A 15,647-nucleotide genomic window follows, 5' to 3' on the forward strand; every position below is an offset into this window, starting at 1 on the left:
CTTTAGCATTCAGAGACCAATCAGTGTAACCCACCATATTTAGGCAATAAAGAAAAACATATGACTATCTCAACTGATGCAAAGAAAGCATCTGACAAAATTCAATACCTATTCATTATGAAAAAAATGTTTTTAACTCTCAGTAAACTGGGAACAAAAGAGAGTTTGTTTAATTCGATTGCAGATATCTGTGAAAAACCTACAACTAATTAATTCTTAATGGTGAAACACTAAACACATTTTCCCTAATAATAGAAAGAAAGTAAGGTTTTCTGCTCTTGCCAATTCTATTGTATTGGAGGTCTTTGCCAGTTCAATACGGGAAGAAAAAGAAACAGAAGGCGCATAGACTGAAAAAGAAGAACTATATATACCCCTATTTGCACGTGGCATGATCATTTGTATAGAAAATCCTAAGGAATCAACTATAGGAACAAACCTTCTAGATCTAATACATGAGTTTAACTAGGTTACTCGTAAACTAACGTGTGAGATTAACTAAGTCAATATATTAAAATCAATAGTATGTCTATATTGGGAAAGTGGAATTAAACAATAATCTTGGGGACTTCCCTGGTGGTCCAGTGGCTAAGATTCGGTGCTCCCAATGCAGGGGGCCCGGGTTCGATCCCTGGTCAGGGAACTAGATCCCACATGCTGCAACTAAAGATCCCACATGTCACAATGAAGATCCCACATGCTGCAATGAAGATCCAGCATGCTGCAATGAAAATCCAGCATGCTGCAACTAAGACCCTGTGCAGCCAAATAAATGAGTAAATAAATAAATAATCTCATTTACAATACCATCAAAAGCATAAAGTATTTGGAATAAATTTCATAAAAGACATGTAAGCCCTATACTCTACAGGGCTTACATGTCTTTTATGAAAACAACAGAACATTGCAAAGATAAATTAATGAAGACCTAAATAAATGGAGATATATACTACATTTATGGATTTAAATTCAACATTTTTTCGCTGTCAATTCTCCCCACAGTGGTCTCCCTACAATTCAATGTCAATAGGCTCCTTTTAGAAATTGGCAGGAAAATTCTAAAATGCATATGTAAAGGCAAAGGATCTGGAATAGCCAAAGCAATCTTGGGAAAGTAGAACAAAGCTGGAGCACTTACACTACCTGACTTCAAGGTTTATTACAAAATTATAGTAATTAAGACAGTATGGTATCTACATAAGGGTAGACAAATAGATCCATACAACAGACTAGAAAGTCCAGAAATAGACCCACAGTTAAGTGATCAACTGGTTTTGACAAAAGTGTTAGATAAATTCAATGGCGAAAAGCTAGTCTCTACAACAAATGTTGCTGGAACTACTAACACCCTGCCCTCACACCACACAAAAATTAATTTGAGATATCTCATTGACCTAAACATAAAAACAAAATTACCAAGCTTTTAGAAGACAATATAGGAGAATATCTTACATCTGAGGCTAGATGAGCAATAACCATACAAGAAAAATAACAAAAATTAACAAATTAGATTTCATCAAAATTAAAACTTCTGCTCATCAAAAGACACCATTAAGAAAATGGGTAGTCAAGACTTTTATTAAAAATATATAATGGGGGGGACTTCCCTGGTGGCGCAGTGGTTGAGAATCTGCCTGCCAATGCAGGGGACATGGGTTCGATCCCTGGTCTGGGAAGATCCCACATGCCACGGAGCAACTGGGCCCGTGAGCCATAACTACTGAGCCTGCACATCTGGAGCCTGTGCTCTGCAACAAGAGAGGCCGCGACAGTGAGAGGCCCACGCACCACGATTAAGAGTGGCCCCCGCTTGCCGCAACTAGAGAAAGCCCTTGCACAGAAACGAAGACCCAACACAGCCAAAAATAAATAAATAAATAATTTTAAAAAAAAAAAGAATATATAATGGGAAATTCCCTGGTGGTCCAGTGGTTAGGACTCCACACACTCACTGCCAAGGGCCCAGGTTTAATCCCTGGTCAGGGAACTAAGATTCCATAAGCCACGTGGTGTGGCAAAATGAAATGAAATGAAATAAAATAAAATAAAATAAACTCCTACAATTTGATAATAAAAACAAACACAATTTTTTAAATGGGCAAAAGACTTGAATAGACACTTCACAATGGAAGTCACACAAATGGCCAATAAGCACACGAAAAAGTGCTCAATATCATTATTCACCAGTCAAGTGAATACTGAAACCACAAAGAGATATCACTCCATACCATTACAATTGTTCAAAAGTTAAAAGACTGACAACACCAAATATTAGCAAAAATGTGGAGCAACTGGAACTCTCATACATTCTTGATGAGAATCCAAAGTGATCCAAATACCTTGGAAAAATATTTGCCCATTTCTTATCAAGTTAAACATGCTCATTTGACCAAGAAATTCTACTATTATTTACTCAAGAAAAGTGAAAATATAGGTTACAAAAAGACTTGTGTAACAATGTTAATCACAGCTCTATTTAAAATAGACAAAAACTGGAAACAGTCCAAATGTTCAACAGGTGAATGAATAAACAAAATGTAGTATAACCATAAAATGGAATGCCACCCAGCAATAAAAACAGTAAAAGAAGTACATACTATTTCAATCCATTAATGTGAAGTTCTAGAAAGTCATAACTAATTTATGTGAAAAGTGTATATCATATGATTCCACTTGTATGAAATTCTGGACAGGTGAAACTAATATATGATAGAAGAAAAAGAAAAAGGAGGAGAAGAAGAAAGAAGAAGAAGGAGAAGGAGAAGGAGAAGGAGAAGAAGAAGAAGAAGGAGGGGGAAGAGGAGGAAGAGGAGGAAGAGAAGGAGAAGAAAAGTGGTGCCTCTTTGAGGGGCAGGTGACTGGGAAAGATCACTACAGGGACTTACGGGATGAGGAAAATCTTGATAGAGTGTAGTTCCTCTTCCAGGGGGTTGGAAATGTTCTATATCTTGATAGGAGTATAGTCACTTTTTAAATTGTACATTTAAGATTTGTACATTTCAACATAGGTACATTTTTCCTTAAAAATGTTTACAATTGTTATTATAATTGAAGGGGATTAGGGAGAGTTAGAGATGAAACAAGAATGCCAGGATGCTGAGAGTTGCTGTGTGGTGTATATATGAAGGTTCATTACATTATGGTGATTATTTTGTATATGTTTGAGATTTTTCATAATAAAAAGTTTAAAATAAATAAATAAACATAACAAACTCACTGCCAGCAACTGTCAACTCATGGCCAATCTAGTTTTATTTTCAACCCCTTCAACTTCCTTTCCTTCCAGTATGATTTTGCAACTCCTTATTGAGCCCCTGCTCTGTTGCCAGGCCCTGGGCTGGGGTCCACGTAAAGAGCAACAAAAAGGACAGACCAAGTCCTGTTGCCAAGGCATTCAGGAGGATAACAGGAGGAGAACAGGCAAACCATGAATGAATAAGGCAATTTCAGATAGTGAGGTTACTATGACAATAAAAACTAGTTATGGCAGAGAGTGACTTGGTGGGTGGGCCAGGAGCAGTTCTTTATTGGGTGGTCAAGGAACGCCTCTCTGAGAGAGTGATATTTGAGCCAAGATGAATGAGGAGGAAAAGTAGCCATGGAAAGGATCCTCATTCAAAGCCAAGGCCCTGGGGTGGGTCTGAGCAGGATATGTTGAGTGACAGAGAGAAGGCTGGCAAGACAGGAGCAGTATGAGTATAGGTAGGTGAGACAAGGTGAGGTCTGCGGTGGGGCAGTGACCAGCCACATGGGGCCCTGGAGAGCAGGGCAAGGAGCTTGTGTTCCAAGTGCAACGAGGAGCTTGCAGAGGACACTCCATGTCCCCCCAAATGATTTACATTTTAAGAATGTCACTTTGTCTGCCCTGTGAAGAATGGACTGGGAGAAAGGAAGCAGGAAAAGAATGTAGGAGCCAAGGTAGGGATGCAGGCAAAAGAAGAGAGGATGGCCAAGGTGTGAGGAGAAGTGGGCAGAGTCGTGATCTGCCTCTGATTGGGAGCCCGCAGAGCTTGTGGGTGGAGTGGCTACAAGGGGTGGGAAGCAGCAGCAGCAATGGCTCTTTGGTGGGGGAAGCCAAGGGTGCTATCTGGGCCCCACGGCATCTGAGAAAATAAGTTGTGATGCAAGTAGTGGTGCTGACGAGGCATCTGGTTATAGGAGTGCGGTGTTCAGAGCAGATAGAAGGAAATAGCTGAAGGAAAGTGTGCTGGGGGCCAGGGGAGTATGTACACATGTGTATACAGTGCGTTTCTCCTCTTCTGCTTTACCGGCTAGTGAAACAAAAAAAATCTAGAAGCAGATGCAACTTTATTTTAAAAAAACTTATATAGATAAGCTGACATTTCACCTATGCCACGGGGTTGTGAGGATGACGTGAATTAATACAAGACACTTTAAAAAGTGCCTGGCACATATGCAGTGTTCAGTGCATATTTTTTTAAACTTCAATTCCAGTAGAAAAAGACTAGTTTAGCTAGTAAGGGATCTTTGCATAACTTGCTGTGCATCTGGAAAAAATTCCAGTTATATGTTCTACCTCATACTTAAGTGAAAATACATTTCATACGGTTTAAAGATGTACATGGAAGAGAGATTTCCCTGGAGGCGCAGTGGTTGAGAATCCATCTGCCAATGCAGGGTACATGGGTTCAAGCCCTGGTCCAGGAGGATACCACAGTCATGGAGCAACTAAGCCCCACGACTACTGAGCCTGCGCTCTAGAGGCCATGAGCCACAACTACTGAGCCCACATGCCACAACTACTGAGGTCCGTGCACCTAGAACCTGTGCTCGGCAACAAGAGATGCCACCACACTGAGAAGACCGTGCACTGCAACGAAGAGTAGCCCCTGCTCGCCGCAACTAGAGAAAGCCCACACGCAGTAACGAAGACCCAGCGCAGCCAAAAATAAATAAATAAATTTATTTAAAAAAAAAGAGATGTATATGGAAGAAACCAAACTAGAAAAGTATGAGAAAAACATTTGGATGAATAGTCAGTTGTCTAGCTTCAGCATAAACGAGGCCCTTTAACACTATACAGAAAACCCAGACCCAATCGTGCAGATTTTGACCACATACAAAATCTTGTGTGGCAAAAATGCTATAAACCTTGCCAAGGATGAGTTAAGTGAGGAAACATTGCATCATAAATGACAAGCAGAGGATGAATTTCACCAAAATACAAAGATTCCTAGAAATTGATAAACAGCCCAGTGACGATTTCTTTTCACAAAAGAAAATGCAAACCATCAAGAAATAAATGAATAGAGGCTTTATCTCACTGGTATTTAAGTGAACTAAAGACCTTCGCCTTTTCACTCATCCAGTTTGACCCAGTTCTCTCACATATTGATGCTGGGAGTGTGAATTGCTACAACCTTTTTTGAATGCTCTAGCAAATTAAAATATGGATATCATTCCACTCAGTGATTTCTCTTTTAGGAATTCAGACAAAAGAAATAAAAAGCATTAGCATATACAAGATATTTGCTGGTATACTAGTTGAACTAGCAAAGAACTGAAAAAAAATTGAATGTTCATCAATAGGAAAATAAATTATGGTTCATTACATTTTGTAATATTGTCAGCTATTAAAAAGTACATGTGAGAACTGTGTGTACTGGAGAGATGTTTGTGGCCTGTTGTTAAGGGAAAAGGCAAGTTATATCGTAAAGGACTAACATTCTATTTTTGGTTTTTGGTTTTTGTGTATGTCTTGGTTTTTTGTTGTTGTTGTTTGTGTGGTGATGGCGATTGGGGATATTTATACATTCATACAAGTGCTTACATGTGTAAGGTCATAGAAGGAGAAGAGACCCAACTGCTAATGTTGATCACCTCACAGAAGCAGGATGGAAAGGTGGGAAGAGCAGACGTAATAACTTTTCTTCTGAAAAATTAAAATATGTCTATATAGGAGTAAATATATAGTTTCTCTTTACAAACTTTTGCATCATTTGACTCCTTCCTGAACTTAAAAATGAAGGATAAATAAGGGTTTAGTATCCAGAATATATTGTTTTTTCCTTTTTTTTTTTCAGAATATATTTTTTAAAAACTCTAACAACTCAACAACAAAAGGCAAATAATCCAATTTAAACATGGGCAAAGAAGTGGAACAGACATTTCTTCAAAGATATACAAATTGCCAACAACACATGAAAAGATGCTTAACATCATTAGCCATTAGACAAATGCAAATCAAAACCACAAAGAGATGCTACTTCACACTACTAGGATGGTTAGAATTAAAAAACCAGAAAATGAGTGTTGGTGAGGATGTGGAGAAACTGGAATCCTTGTTAAAAATGGAATTACAGTATAACCCAGCAATTTCACTGCTAGGTATAAATCCAAAAGAATAGAAAACAGATACAGTAGCAAATACATGTTCTAGTTCATAGCAGCATTATTCACAATAGCCAAAAGGTAGAAACAACTCACATGTCTATCAATGGATGAATGGATAAACAATACATGGTACATACATACAACGTAATATTACTCGGCCATAAAAAGATATGAAGTTCTGATATAGGCTGCAAAGTGGATGAACCTCAAAAACATTATACTAAATGGAAGAAGCCTCACACAAGAGATTCCATGTATGATTCCATTTATATGATATGTCCAGAATAGGTAAATCCATAGAAACAAAAAGCAGACTAGTGGTTGCCAGGGGCTGGGAGGGAGGGAAGAATGGGGAGTAACTGCTAATGGGGTACCGGTAGGCTGACAGAAATGTTTCCAAACTAGTAACAATGGTGTTTGCACAACACTGCCGTTGTACTAAACATCGCTGAGTCGTTCACCTAAAATTGGTTAACGTTATGTCATCTGAATTTCAGTTGACGGAAGTTAGGAAGGAAGCTCGAGGCCTCGCTTCTCCCAGCTGCCCCCGCGGACCGCGCTTCCGCCCGCCGCGGCCCAAGTCAGTACCCCAGCCCGCAAATTTAGAGGGCGACGGGGGCTGATGAAATGACAACCAGGGGTATGGTAAAGGAGGCTACCAGACAAAGACGGAGAGGCGGGCGGCACCCTCGGCTCCTGACGCTGCCACCCCTGCCCAGTCAAGCTGCTCCACCCAGACTATCGTCTGAGGTGATCGCCACCTCGCCCGCGGGGACGGGGTGGGACCCGGGGGGCGGGGCCAACGGCAGGGGGAGGGTCGCCTGCGCGCCGGACCGGACGCGAAGGCACCGGAACCCTTCAGCCTAGGGCACCTGTTTCCGGAGGGAGCTCTTATCCCGACGTCAAAGTCCGCCACGTTGGGAATCCGGTTTCCGGAGTCTCTTTTGGTGACCGGGTCTCAGCGGTGCAGAGGTGGCGGTGGCTATGAGGCAGAAGCACTACCTTGAGACTGCGGCGCGGAAACTACAAGATAGCTGCCCGGGCCAGGCCCGCTATCTCCTGTAAGAGAGGGAGGGAGGGGGAGCGGGAGGCTAGCCGCTAGGGGATGTTTCCTTGTCCCTTATGAGTCTCTTTCTCTTTTGCAGCTGGGCCTACAGTTCGTCACACGGTAGGGAGGACGCCCGTTGGTTGTGGGTCAGGCTGTCGTTGCCCCGCTCGCCTTCATTCCCCACAACGCTCAGGGTGATCCAAAAGAATCAGATCGACCCACTGCCATAATAAACCCCCTCGAGAGGCTTCTCAGTTTCGTAAAAAAATCCAAATTCCTTAACGTGCCTTATCTTGCCTGACCTATTAGCGGCATTTGACGCATTGATCAGTCTACTCGAAATAGTTTCCTCACTTGGCTTCCGGACCATCACAAAGTTCACCTCCTACCTCTTTAGCCAGTACTTCTGTTTTGCTGGTTTCTTCTAATTTCCCCAACTTACAAATGTTGGAGTGTCCCAGGACTCATCCCTTGGACGTTTTTTCTAGCTACACTCAATTCCTTGGTGACAGTTTTTCATCCACTCTCATGGCCTTTAAATTCTGCATACTGAGGACTTACAAATTTATATCCCCAGTCCAGACCACTCCCGCGAATCCTAGACTCATTCAGATACGTTGACAACTTTTTTTGAATATTATGCTAGGCGAAAATTCAAGCTTTATCCCCCAACACGACAACCCGCCTCCTCCAATTATTCCCATTTCAGTAAATGGTAACCCCATCCTTAAGAATTAGCCCCCAAACCTAGGAGCCACTCTTGACTCACTAACAGCCTTCCTCCCCAAGCCAGTACGCCAGAAATCCCACTGGCTTTAAAATATATCCAATATCTAGCCACTTCTCTCCACATCCAACTTACCACCGTGGTCCAAGCCATCAGTTTCTCTCCTGGATTATTGGCAATAGCTCCCATGCATTTCTACAGTCCATTCTCAATCCAGCAGCCAACGTGAGCCTAATAGAAACCTAAGCTAGATCATGTCACTTCTCTGCTACCAACTCTGAAATAACTGCCCATCTCAGAGTAAAAGTGAAAATCTTTTAAAGGGACTTCATGGCCCTATTTCATAGGTCTGCATTACCTCTCCGACCTGCTCTCCCTTTTGTTCACTGAACTCCAACCACTGCCAGGCCCCTGTGCTGTTTCACAGCCTTTGCACCTGCCCTTCCTTCTACCTGGAAATCTTACCTCACATATCTCCTTGGATTCTTCCTTCACTTCCTTCTGGTCTCTTGCAAATGTCACCCCACAAAGCCTTCACTGGCTGCCCTATTTAAGATTATAGCAGCTCCATCGCTATGCCCCATTCTCCTTTTCCTGTATTTCTTTTTTCTCCCCAGCACTTAACATTTGGCATTGTTGTATTCATTGTCTCTCTGCATGAATTGTCCTTTGTTCTCTGTGGTATTTCCCACACCCAGAACAGTGCTTGGCACTTAACTGTCACTCAGTAAATATGAATGAATTTTACATTTGGCAGAGCTAAGTTACGAACATGGTCTTTGGCTTTTTGTAGTGCTGTCTATCCCTAGCACTTAACACAGGGCTCACCAATAAATATTTATTGAATAACAGATAGTGTGCCCACCTTCCTTTTCAGCAGCATCACCTTCACACCTCACCTTTCCCGAAATAACCATGCTTGCTTTTTCACTGTACTTGTACCTGAAAGCCCGTTACCAATAATAGATGCCATTTCCAAATACAGATAAGAGTTTACAGTCACCTGTGATGACTTTTTCCAAGCCTGTTGGAAGTGTTTCTGGCTAGTCTATGCAGAGTTTAATAATTTTCAGGGCGTTTTAATCATATTCTGTTGCAGTTTTTACCAATCTTATCTTTATTTGTTTAGGGCTCCCCAAGAGCGTGAGTTCTGTAAAGGTAGCAACTCCTTTACTTCCATGTTTATGTCTCCACAGCCTAGCATGGTAGATGGTCAGTGAATGCTTTCTTGACTGCACAAAGGTCCTGGGGCAAGTCTGTTGTCCTGTTACCTTGTACTGCAGACAAAGCCCAGCTCACAACCACAGAATTGTGCTAATTGTTTTAAAAAGAAAAGTCACAATATAATTTGTTATTTTGTGATAAATGTGTTTGTAAAATTGATGAGAAATACAGCCTTTTTTACTTGGTAGCAAGTAATGAACAATGTAGCAAAGGGTGGGGACTTACCTATCTGTTGCTAAAAGGAGTGAATGGATAGAATTATAGTGTTTTATAAAATAAATTATTGCTGATTTATGCTTTTGTAAATTCTCATATTTTGAGTGTGCTTAAGGAAAATGTATATTTGCTTGTATTAAATAATATACTCTTTTGCATTTATAATATTGATAGTTTACAGTAACAAAATATTCTGTTTGCTGACTCGTGAGTTTCATTTGTATAATTTTAGATGATAAAAGCACTTTTGAAGGAACATGTCCATACTGTTTCCAGTTGCTGGTTCAGGATAAGTCTCGAGTACGTCTCAAACCCAAACCCAAATTGACACCCAAAATACAGAAACTTCTTAATCGAGAAGCAAGAAATTATACACTTAGTTTTAAAGAAGCAAAAATTTTGAAAAAGTACAAAGACTCCACAAGTGTATTGGTAAGATTTCAATTCCAGTATGTATAAGTAAACCAGAATTTTCTTTTCTTTCACTTAAGATGAGGTTAAGAATTAGCCTGAATATAACTCAGAGGTTTGTAGTAGTATATTTAGATTGTCAAAATATATACATAGGATTTCTTTCTAGTGATTACTGTTTCATCAAGAGTACAGCTTATTTTTGTTTTTCACAATTACCTAAAACCAAACATCGTGAACTCTCAATTGCCCAGATCTTATTGCTGAGCACAATTATTTTCACAAAGTTGAGGATTTCTTGAGCTCACCAGTGTGACTTCACCTGAACTGCAGTTACCACTAAATTATTTTTTCAGCTAATGGTTCCTTTCTTCGAACAACAGTATGTATTAGGTATACATAAAGCTCTTGCCTTATGTATTAGGTACCAGTGTTACTTCTTCAGTCACCTCCGCTCCATGTCAGAGTATGTATTTAAGTTTATGCCCAACAAAGGTAAGTGCATCTTATGTTCATTCATCAAACATTTATTGAGGATCTATCTTATGCCAGACAATGCTGTGTATTGGGGATGTTAAGTGCAATAAAACAACCAAAAGCAAATTACTCTGGTTTACTGTATAGAGACCAGTATCAGATACACTTTATCTGCATGTTTTGTGTTAACATTCATCAACTATTCGAGTGCTTGCTTACTACCAGGCACTGTGCTGGGCATTCTGGACATTATGACAGATTATGTCTGGCCCAAGACTACAGTTGGTAATAACTTAGATTGGAACTGCCATATTTAGGAGTTTACCATAATTGGACAGGTAAATGAATTTTGCTATGTCATAAAATTGATTGTTTATAGAAAGCATAAAGTAACCTAAATAGACCTCTATAAATGCATTTTTACCTGCTCATGAACATCAGAGTACTTCTCAGCTAAACTAGTTTCTGTTAATTTTGTTGAGGCCTGGGCTGAATCCTGTGCCTTGTGAGTCAGATATGTAGAAGAAAGGCATTTAGCTATAAAATGAACCATGTGTTGAAAAATGAATCCTGAAAAAAAAGTCAACCTCTATCGCTAATGAAGTGAAGAAGTATGAGAATGTGAGGATTCATTTGATTGGTTTTATAAATTGCTTTAGACCTGTATTTACAGAATAAAGGTTTGAAGGAGTCAATTAAATTTTCAGTGATATTTTGCCATGTTGTATTGGGAAAAGGCTTGGAGTTTGTCTGCAAAAAAATGCTAAATGTCTACTATTGTTATAAAGAACAACTTTCCAGATGTTAAAGGGTATCATTCCCAGTCTCCTCCATTCCCTGCCGAACACGGTTTTACACTGAGAAAGTAAAGACTTTATCATCTTTAAAAAGGTGTTTTAAATTATATACAAATGTTTAGCCATTAACTTTTTATTGAAGATTTTCTTTTAAGTTTGTGTCTTGTCTGATTCCTGCTGCTAGTTTACAAGCATGCTGAGGGCAGCCTTTGTTACTCACTCTGTAGCACCTGGTTTAGTCCCTTATGTATATGAATTTAATGAGCATGCAGTTTATTGGATTAAATTATAAGAGAAATCAGACCCACTATTTCTTCTTTTTATGGCAGGTGATTACTTGTAAAACATGCAACAGAACAGTTAAACATCATGGTAAAACTAGAAGCTTTCTGTCAACATTGAAGAGCAATCCTACCACTCCTGCAAGTAAACTCAGCCTAAAGACCCCAGAGAGAAAGACTCTAAGTTCTGCAAAACTAAATCATGATATGTCTGGTTCCAAAGCCAAGAGCCCAGCATTGATTTTCAGGTATATTAATCCATTAAGCTATTTAAATTACCAGTGTTAACCCATGAGTTCTAATTTCTCTGTTAATACACTCCCTGAAATTGCCATGCAGTTGAGGAAGTCATCACTGCACTGACTTCCAGGTGTATTCCTCTACTTCCAGTCTCTCCCTGGACCTGTTCCCAGCTGCCTATTAAATATATCCATTTCCCACCCCTACATGTCCCCACAGGTAACTACTCAAACCTGCCCATCCTCCTAAGTTCTTTATTCTGTAAATGAACATGCCCTTCTAGACATTCTGACCTGAAATGGTGAGTATAGTTGACAATCCTACTTGCTCAGTCTTGGTCCAGTTAGTCGCCAGTTTCTACCCATCCTGCTTCCAAGGTGTCTGCAGCTATTCTTTCCTTTTTCTCCCTGCTGCTGCTATCTGTTCAGGTCATTATTCACTCTTTGCCAGGACTACTACAATAATTCCCTGAGTCTTCCTGCTCCTAGTTTCAAGCCCTTTTAGTCTGATATTTTTTATTTTTATTTTTTATATATTTATTTGTTTACTTATCTTTCACCGTGTTGGGTCTTCGTTGCTGCATGCAGGCTTTCTCTAGTTGTGGCGAGCAGGGGCTACTCTTCGTTGTGGTGTGTGGGCTTCTCCTTGCAGTGGCTTCTCTTGTTCTGGAGCATGGGCTCTAGGCTCACGGGGTTGCTTCTCTTGTTGCGGAGCACGGGTGCTGGGCATGAGGCCTTCGGTAGTTGTGGCACATGGGCTCAGTAGTTGTGGCTCATGGGCTGTAGAGTGCAGGCTCAGTAGTTGTGGCATGTGGGCTCAATAGTTGTGGCACGTGGGCTCTAGAGCGCAGGCTCCGTAGTTGTGGCACACGGGCTTAGTTGCTCCACGGCATGTGGGATCTTCCTAGACCAGGGCACGAACTCGTGTCCCCTGCATCGGCAGGCAGACTCTCAACCATTGCGCCACCAGGGAAGCCCCGACAGGCGGATTCTTAACCACCGTGCCACCAGGAAGTCCAAAAGCACAGTTCTGATTAGAAGCTTTAGCACCTCACTCTGTAGCATATGGAACAAATACTCCAGCATGGATTTCCAGCCCCCACTACCTGGCACCAATCTGTCTGCCTCTCTTACTTGCCTTAATTCATCTTATGTGTCAGCAAAACTGAAGCACTCAGTTTACTTTCCTGCTCTAAACCTTTGTTCTTGCTGTTCCTGTATCAGAAATTCCTGTGGCAATCTAACTGAATAGGGATTTGTGAAATGATACTAAGTTAACTGTGTGACTGGGCACATGTTTTATTTTTAATAATCCTCAATACACTCTTCACTATGCTAATCAATAAATTTAGCTCCATAGAAACTGTGAAAGGAATTTTTAAACATTTTGTTACAAAAGAGTCTGGTAGTTTCTTGAAAATCAATAACAAAATTCAGCAGGAACTGGATTATTTGTTTTTACTGAATTGAGGTTTTTTTATATTGGGTTTGACATTTAAAATTTCAAGTCCAGTTTTCTCTATATTCCTAGTTATTTTGATGTTTGGTACAATAGGAATTCATCATGGAAGTTTCTACTTTATTGGACATGTGCAGATAAAAGAACATTTTGCATATTTAAAATAATTCAATTGCATTTAGACCAGACTCCTTCTTAGATATATGCAGGAAAGAGAAAGCTATTTCACATTTATCATGGATGGGGAGTCAGAAAAGGGATGAGACTGACAAACCCCAAATATTGTTTGGGGAGATGAACACAATTAGAAGGAAGGAAATAGAACGAGGCATAAATACACACATACCAGATGGGGAATCATCTATTCAGTGGATATTTTTAGAGGGCGTCCTCTGTGCTTGGCACTGTTAAAAAGCACTGGAATATACAGTTAGTTGTACAAAGTGTCTGCCCCATGGAGCTTATATTGTAGGGGCGAAAATACAATGGAATGGTACCTATATGTGTAGGTTGATATTCTTCACTTTTGAGAAAGAAATGGTCTTGAGCTGTGAAGAAAAAATATGTTTTTAAAGTCCTTGCTTAGAACTGTCATGAATCTTGGTGTCAGACTTACAAGGAACTCAGACCTGATGACACTTTGCCTTTAGCTTTCTCTTTCAGGTGGTGAAAGAAGCTTCCAGAACCCTCATTATACCTCCTAAATGTTGCCTGTAGCCTGTTTAGTGAGGAGATTTTTAAATAAAATTGGAATGACTTTGCTGGGTACAGCCACTGCTCATATATGGCCATAATTATGGAAGAGTAGAAAACGATTCTAGTAGCAGGTATCTAGGCTAAGAAGGAAGAACTGTTGTTTGTCAGTATACCTAAGTGTGGCTTTATGTTTCTTTTCAGAAGAGCTAAATCTGGACAGTCAACACCCATTTGCTCCTCAAAGAATGTGAGCAAAACAAAGAAACACTTCTCTCAACTAAAAATGTTGCTTAGTCAGAGTGAATCCGAAAAGAATCCAAAGGTGGACTTCAGAAATTTCTTGTCTTCTTTGTAAAGGATGGACTATGAAAATAAGAAATGTTTAATGTAATTTCTGAAACTAAAGTTAGTCAGAAAACCTACTTTTAAAGAACTTATTTATTCTTAAAATACATGGAAACTAGGGTTCAAGAGCAAACTTTTCTTGGCATTCTTCAGTGTTTATGGAGAAAATACCTCATTAGAATGAAAAACTGAAACCTGCCTACCTCACCAGGTGATTGTGAGGATCAAAAATATATGAAAGGTCCTTGTAAGTAGTAAAGATATATATGGAATTGAGTGGTTATATTATTATTTTCTCCTCCCTTAAGTTTTCATTATGTCATTTTATTTCATAAGGAAATTGAGATCTTTATGAGAGGTGTGCTTACTCCTTTCTAGGTGTCTGTAACCTTATTGATAATTCAGAAAAACAATAAAGTATAATATTTCACCATAAGTGGCATTTCATTTGCTCTGGTGAAGACTTATTTTTAGGTCTAAAATTTATATCAGAACATAACATGGGAAGACAGAGTCAAGATGGTGGAGTAGGAGGACGCAGAGTCCGCGTCTCCTCACAACTAGGGCACCTACCAGATGCTGGTGGGGGACCTCGACACCCAAGGGTATGGGAGGAACCCCCAAAAGATAAGGCAGAACATGGGCGGGGGAGCGAGGGGGGAGGAGAGGTGGAGGTGGAATGGGACTGGCACCCCTGAGGGGTGGCGGTAGGGGAGGGGTTCCCACGCCTCAAGAGGCCCACTCACTGTGAGGGGATCAACAGGGATGCGGAGAGACCCTCGGGGATTCAGAGGATCGGAGGGGAGCACAGCTAGCATTTCCCCTGCCCACTTGGGCCCCAGGGAACCTGCTGGGGTCATGGGCCTTGTCTTCCACCCTCCAGGGCCCCCTCTGGCTGTGTGGGGGCATTGGAGGATGGGGGAGGAAGAGTAGAGGTGAATGGGGACGGACCCTTGGGGGTATGAGGATTGGGGGGGAATGTAGCTATCATTTCCCGCACCCACTTGGGCCCTGGCGAGCCTGCTGAGGTCCTGGCCCTGATACTCTGCACTCTGAGGCCGGCAGCACTCCAGGGCCCCATCCAGCTGTGCTGAGCCTAAGCCCCGCCCCCCACTTGGGCCTTTTCTGGCCCCGTGGGACCTGAGCATAGGCCCCAGCCCCCTGCCTAAACCCCACCCTTGCCTAAGCCCCACACCCTGCCTAAGCCAAGGCCTTTTCTGTCCTTTTTTTTTTTTTTTGCTATTTTGGTTCTGTTTTCTCTTCCAGTTGTTGTTTCATTTATACCTTTATTGTTTCTAATATATCTATTAGTTTTCTAATTTTATTTCTTATTCTTTGTTATTGTTATGCGCCATGTTGGTTTTTTTTTTTTT

At 40.8% G+C, this 15,647-nt stretch overlaps 1 protein-coding gene across 1 annotated transcript; it reads left to right on the forward strand.

Annotated features, from left to right (window-relative positions):
* The first annotated feature begins 7,295 nt into the window (after nucleotides 1–7,295).
* Nucleotides 7,296–14,710, forward strand: C13H18orf21 (chromosome 13 C18orf21 homolog). Its single transcript, XM_060028905.1, has 5 exons — nucleotides 7,296–7,415; nucleotides 7,500–7,522; nucleotides 9,802–10,001; nucleotides 11,584–11,783; nucleotides 14,131–14,710. The coding sequence occupies exons 1-5, from the start codon at nucleotides 7,339–7,341 to the stop codon at nucleotides 14,282–14,284; spliced, it is 654 nt and encodes a 217-aa protein (XP_059884888.1). The 5' UTR covers nucleotides 7,296–7,338; the 3' UTR covers nucleotides 14,285–14,710.
* The last annotated feature ends 937 nt before the right edge of the window (nucleotides 14,711–15,647 follow it).

This window comes from Delphinus delphis, chromosome 13 (genome assembly GCF_949987515.2).
Source record: "Delphinus delphis chromosome 13, mDelDel1.2, whole genome shotgun sequence".
Lineage (NCBI taxonomy): Eukaryota > Metazoa > Chordata > Mammalia > Artiodactyla > Delphinidae > Delphinus > Delphinus delphis.

Coding starts and splice junctions, on each gene's coding strand:
- C13H18orf21 (XM_060028905.1), top strand. CDS start 7,339: ATGAGGCAGAAGCACTACCTTGAGACTGCGGCGCGGAAACTACAAGAT. Junction 7,523..9,801: donor GGCCTACAGTTCGTCACACG/GTAGGGAGGACG, acceptor GTATAATTTTAG/ATGATAAAAGCACTTTTGAA. Junction 11,784..14,130: donor AGCCCAGCATTGATTTTCAG/GTATATTAATCC, acceptor GTTTCTTTTCAG/AAGAGCTAAATCTGGACAGT.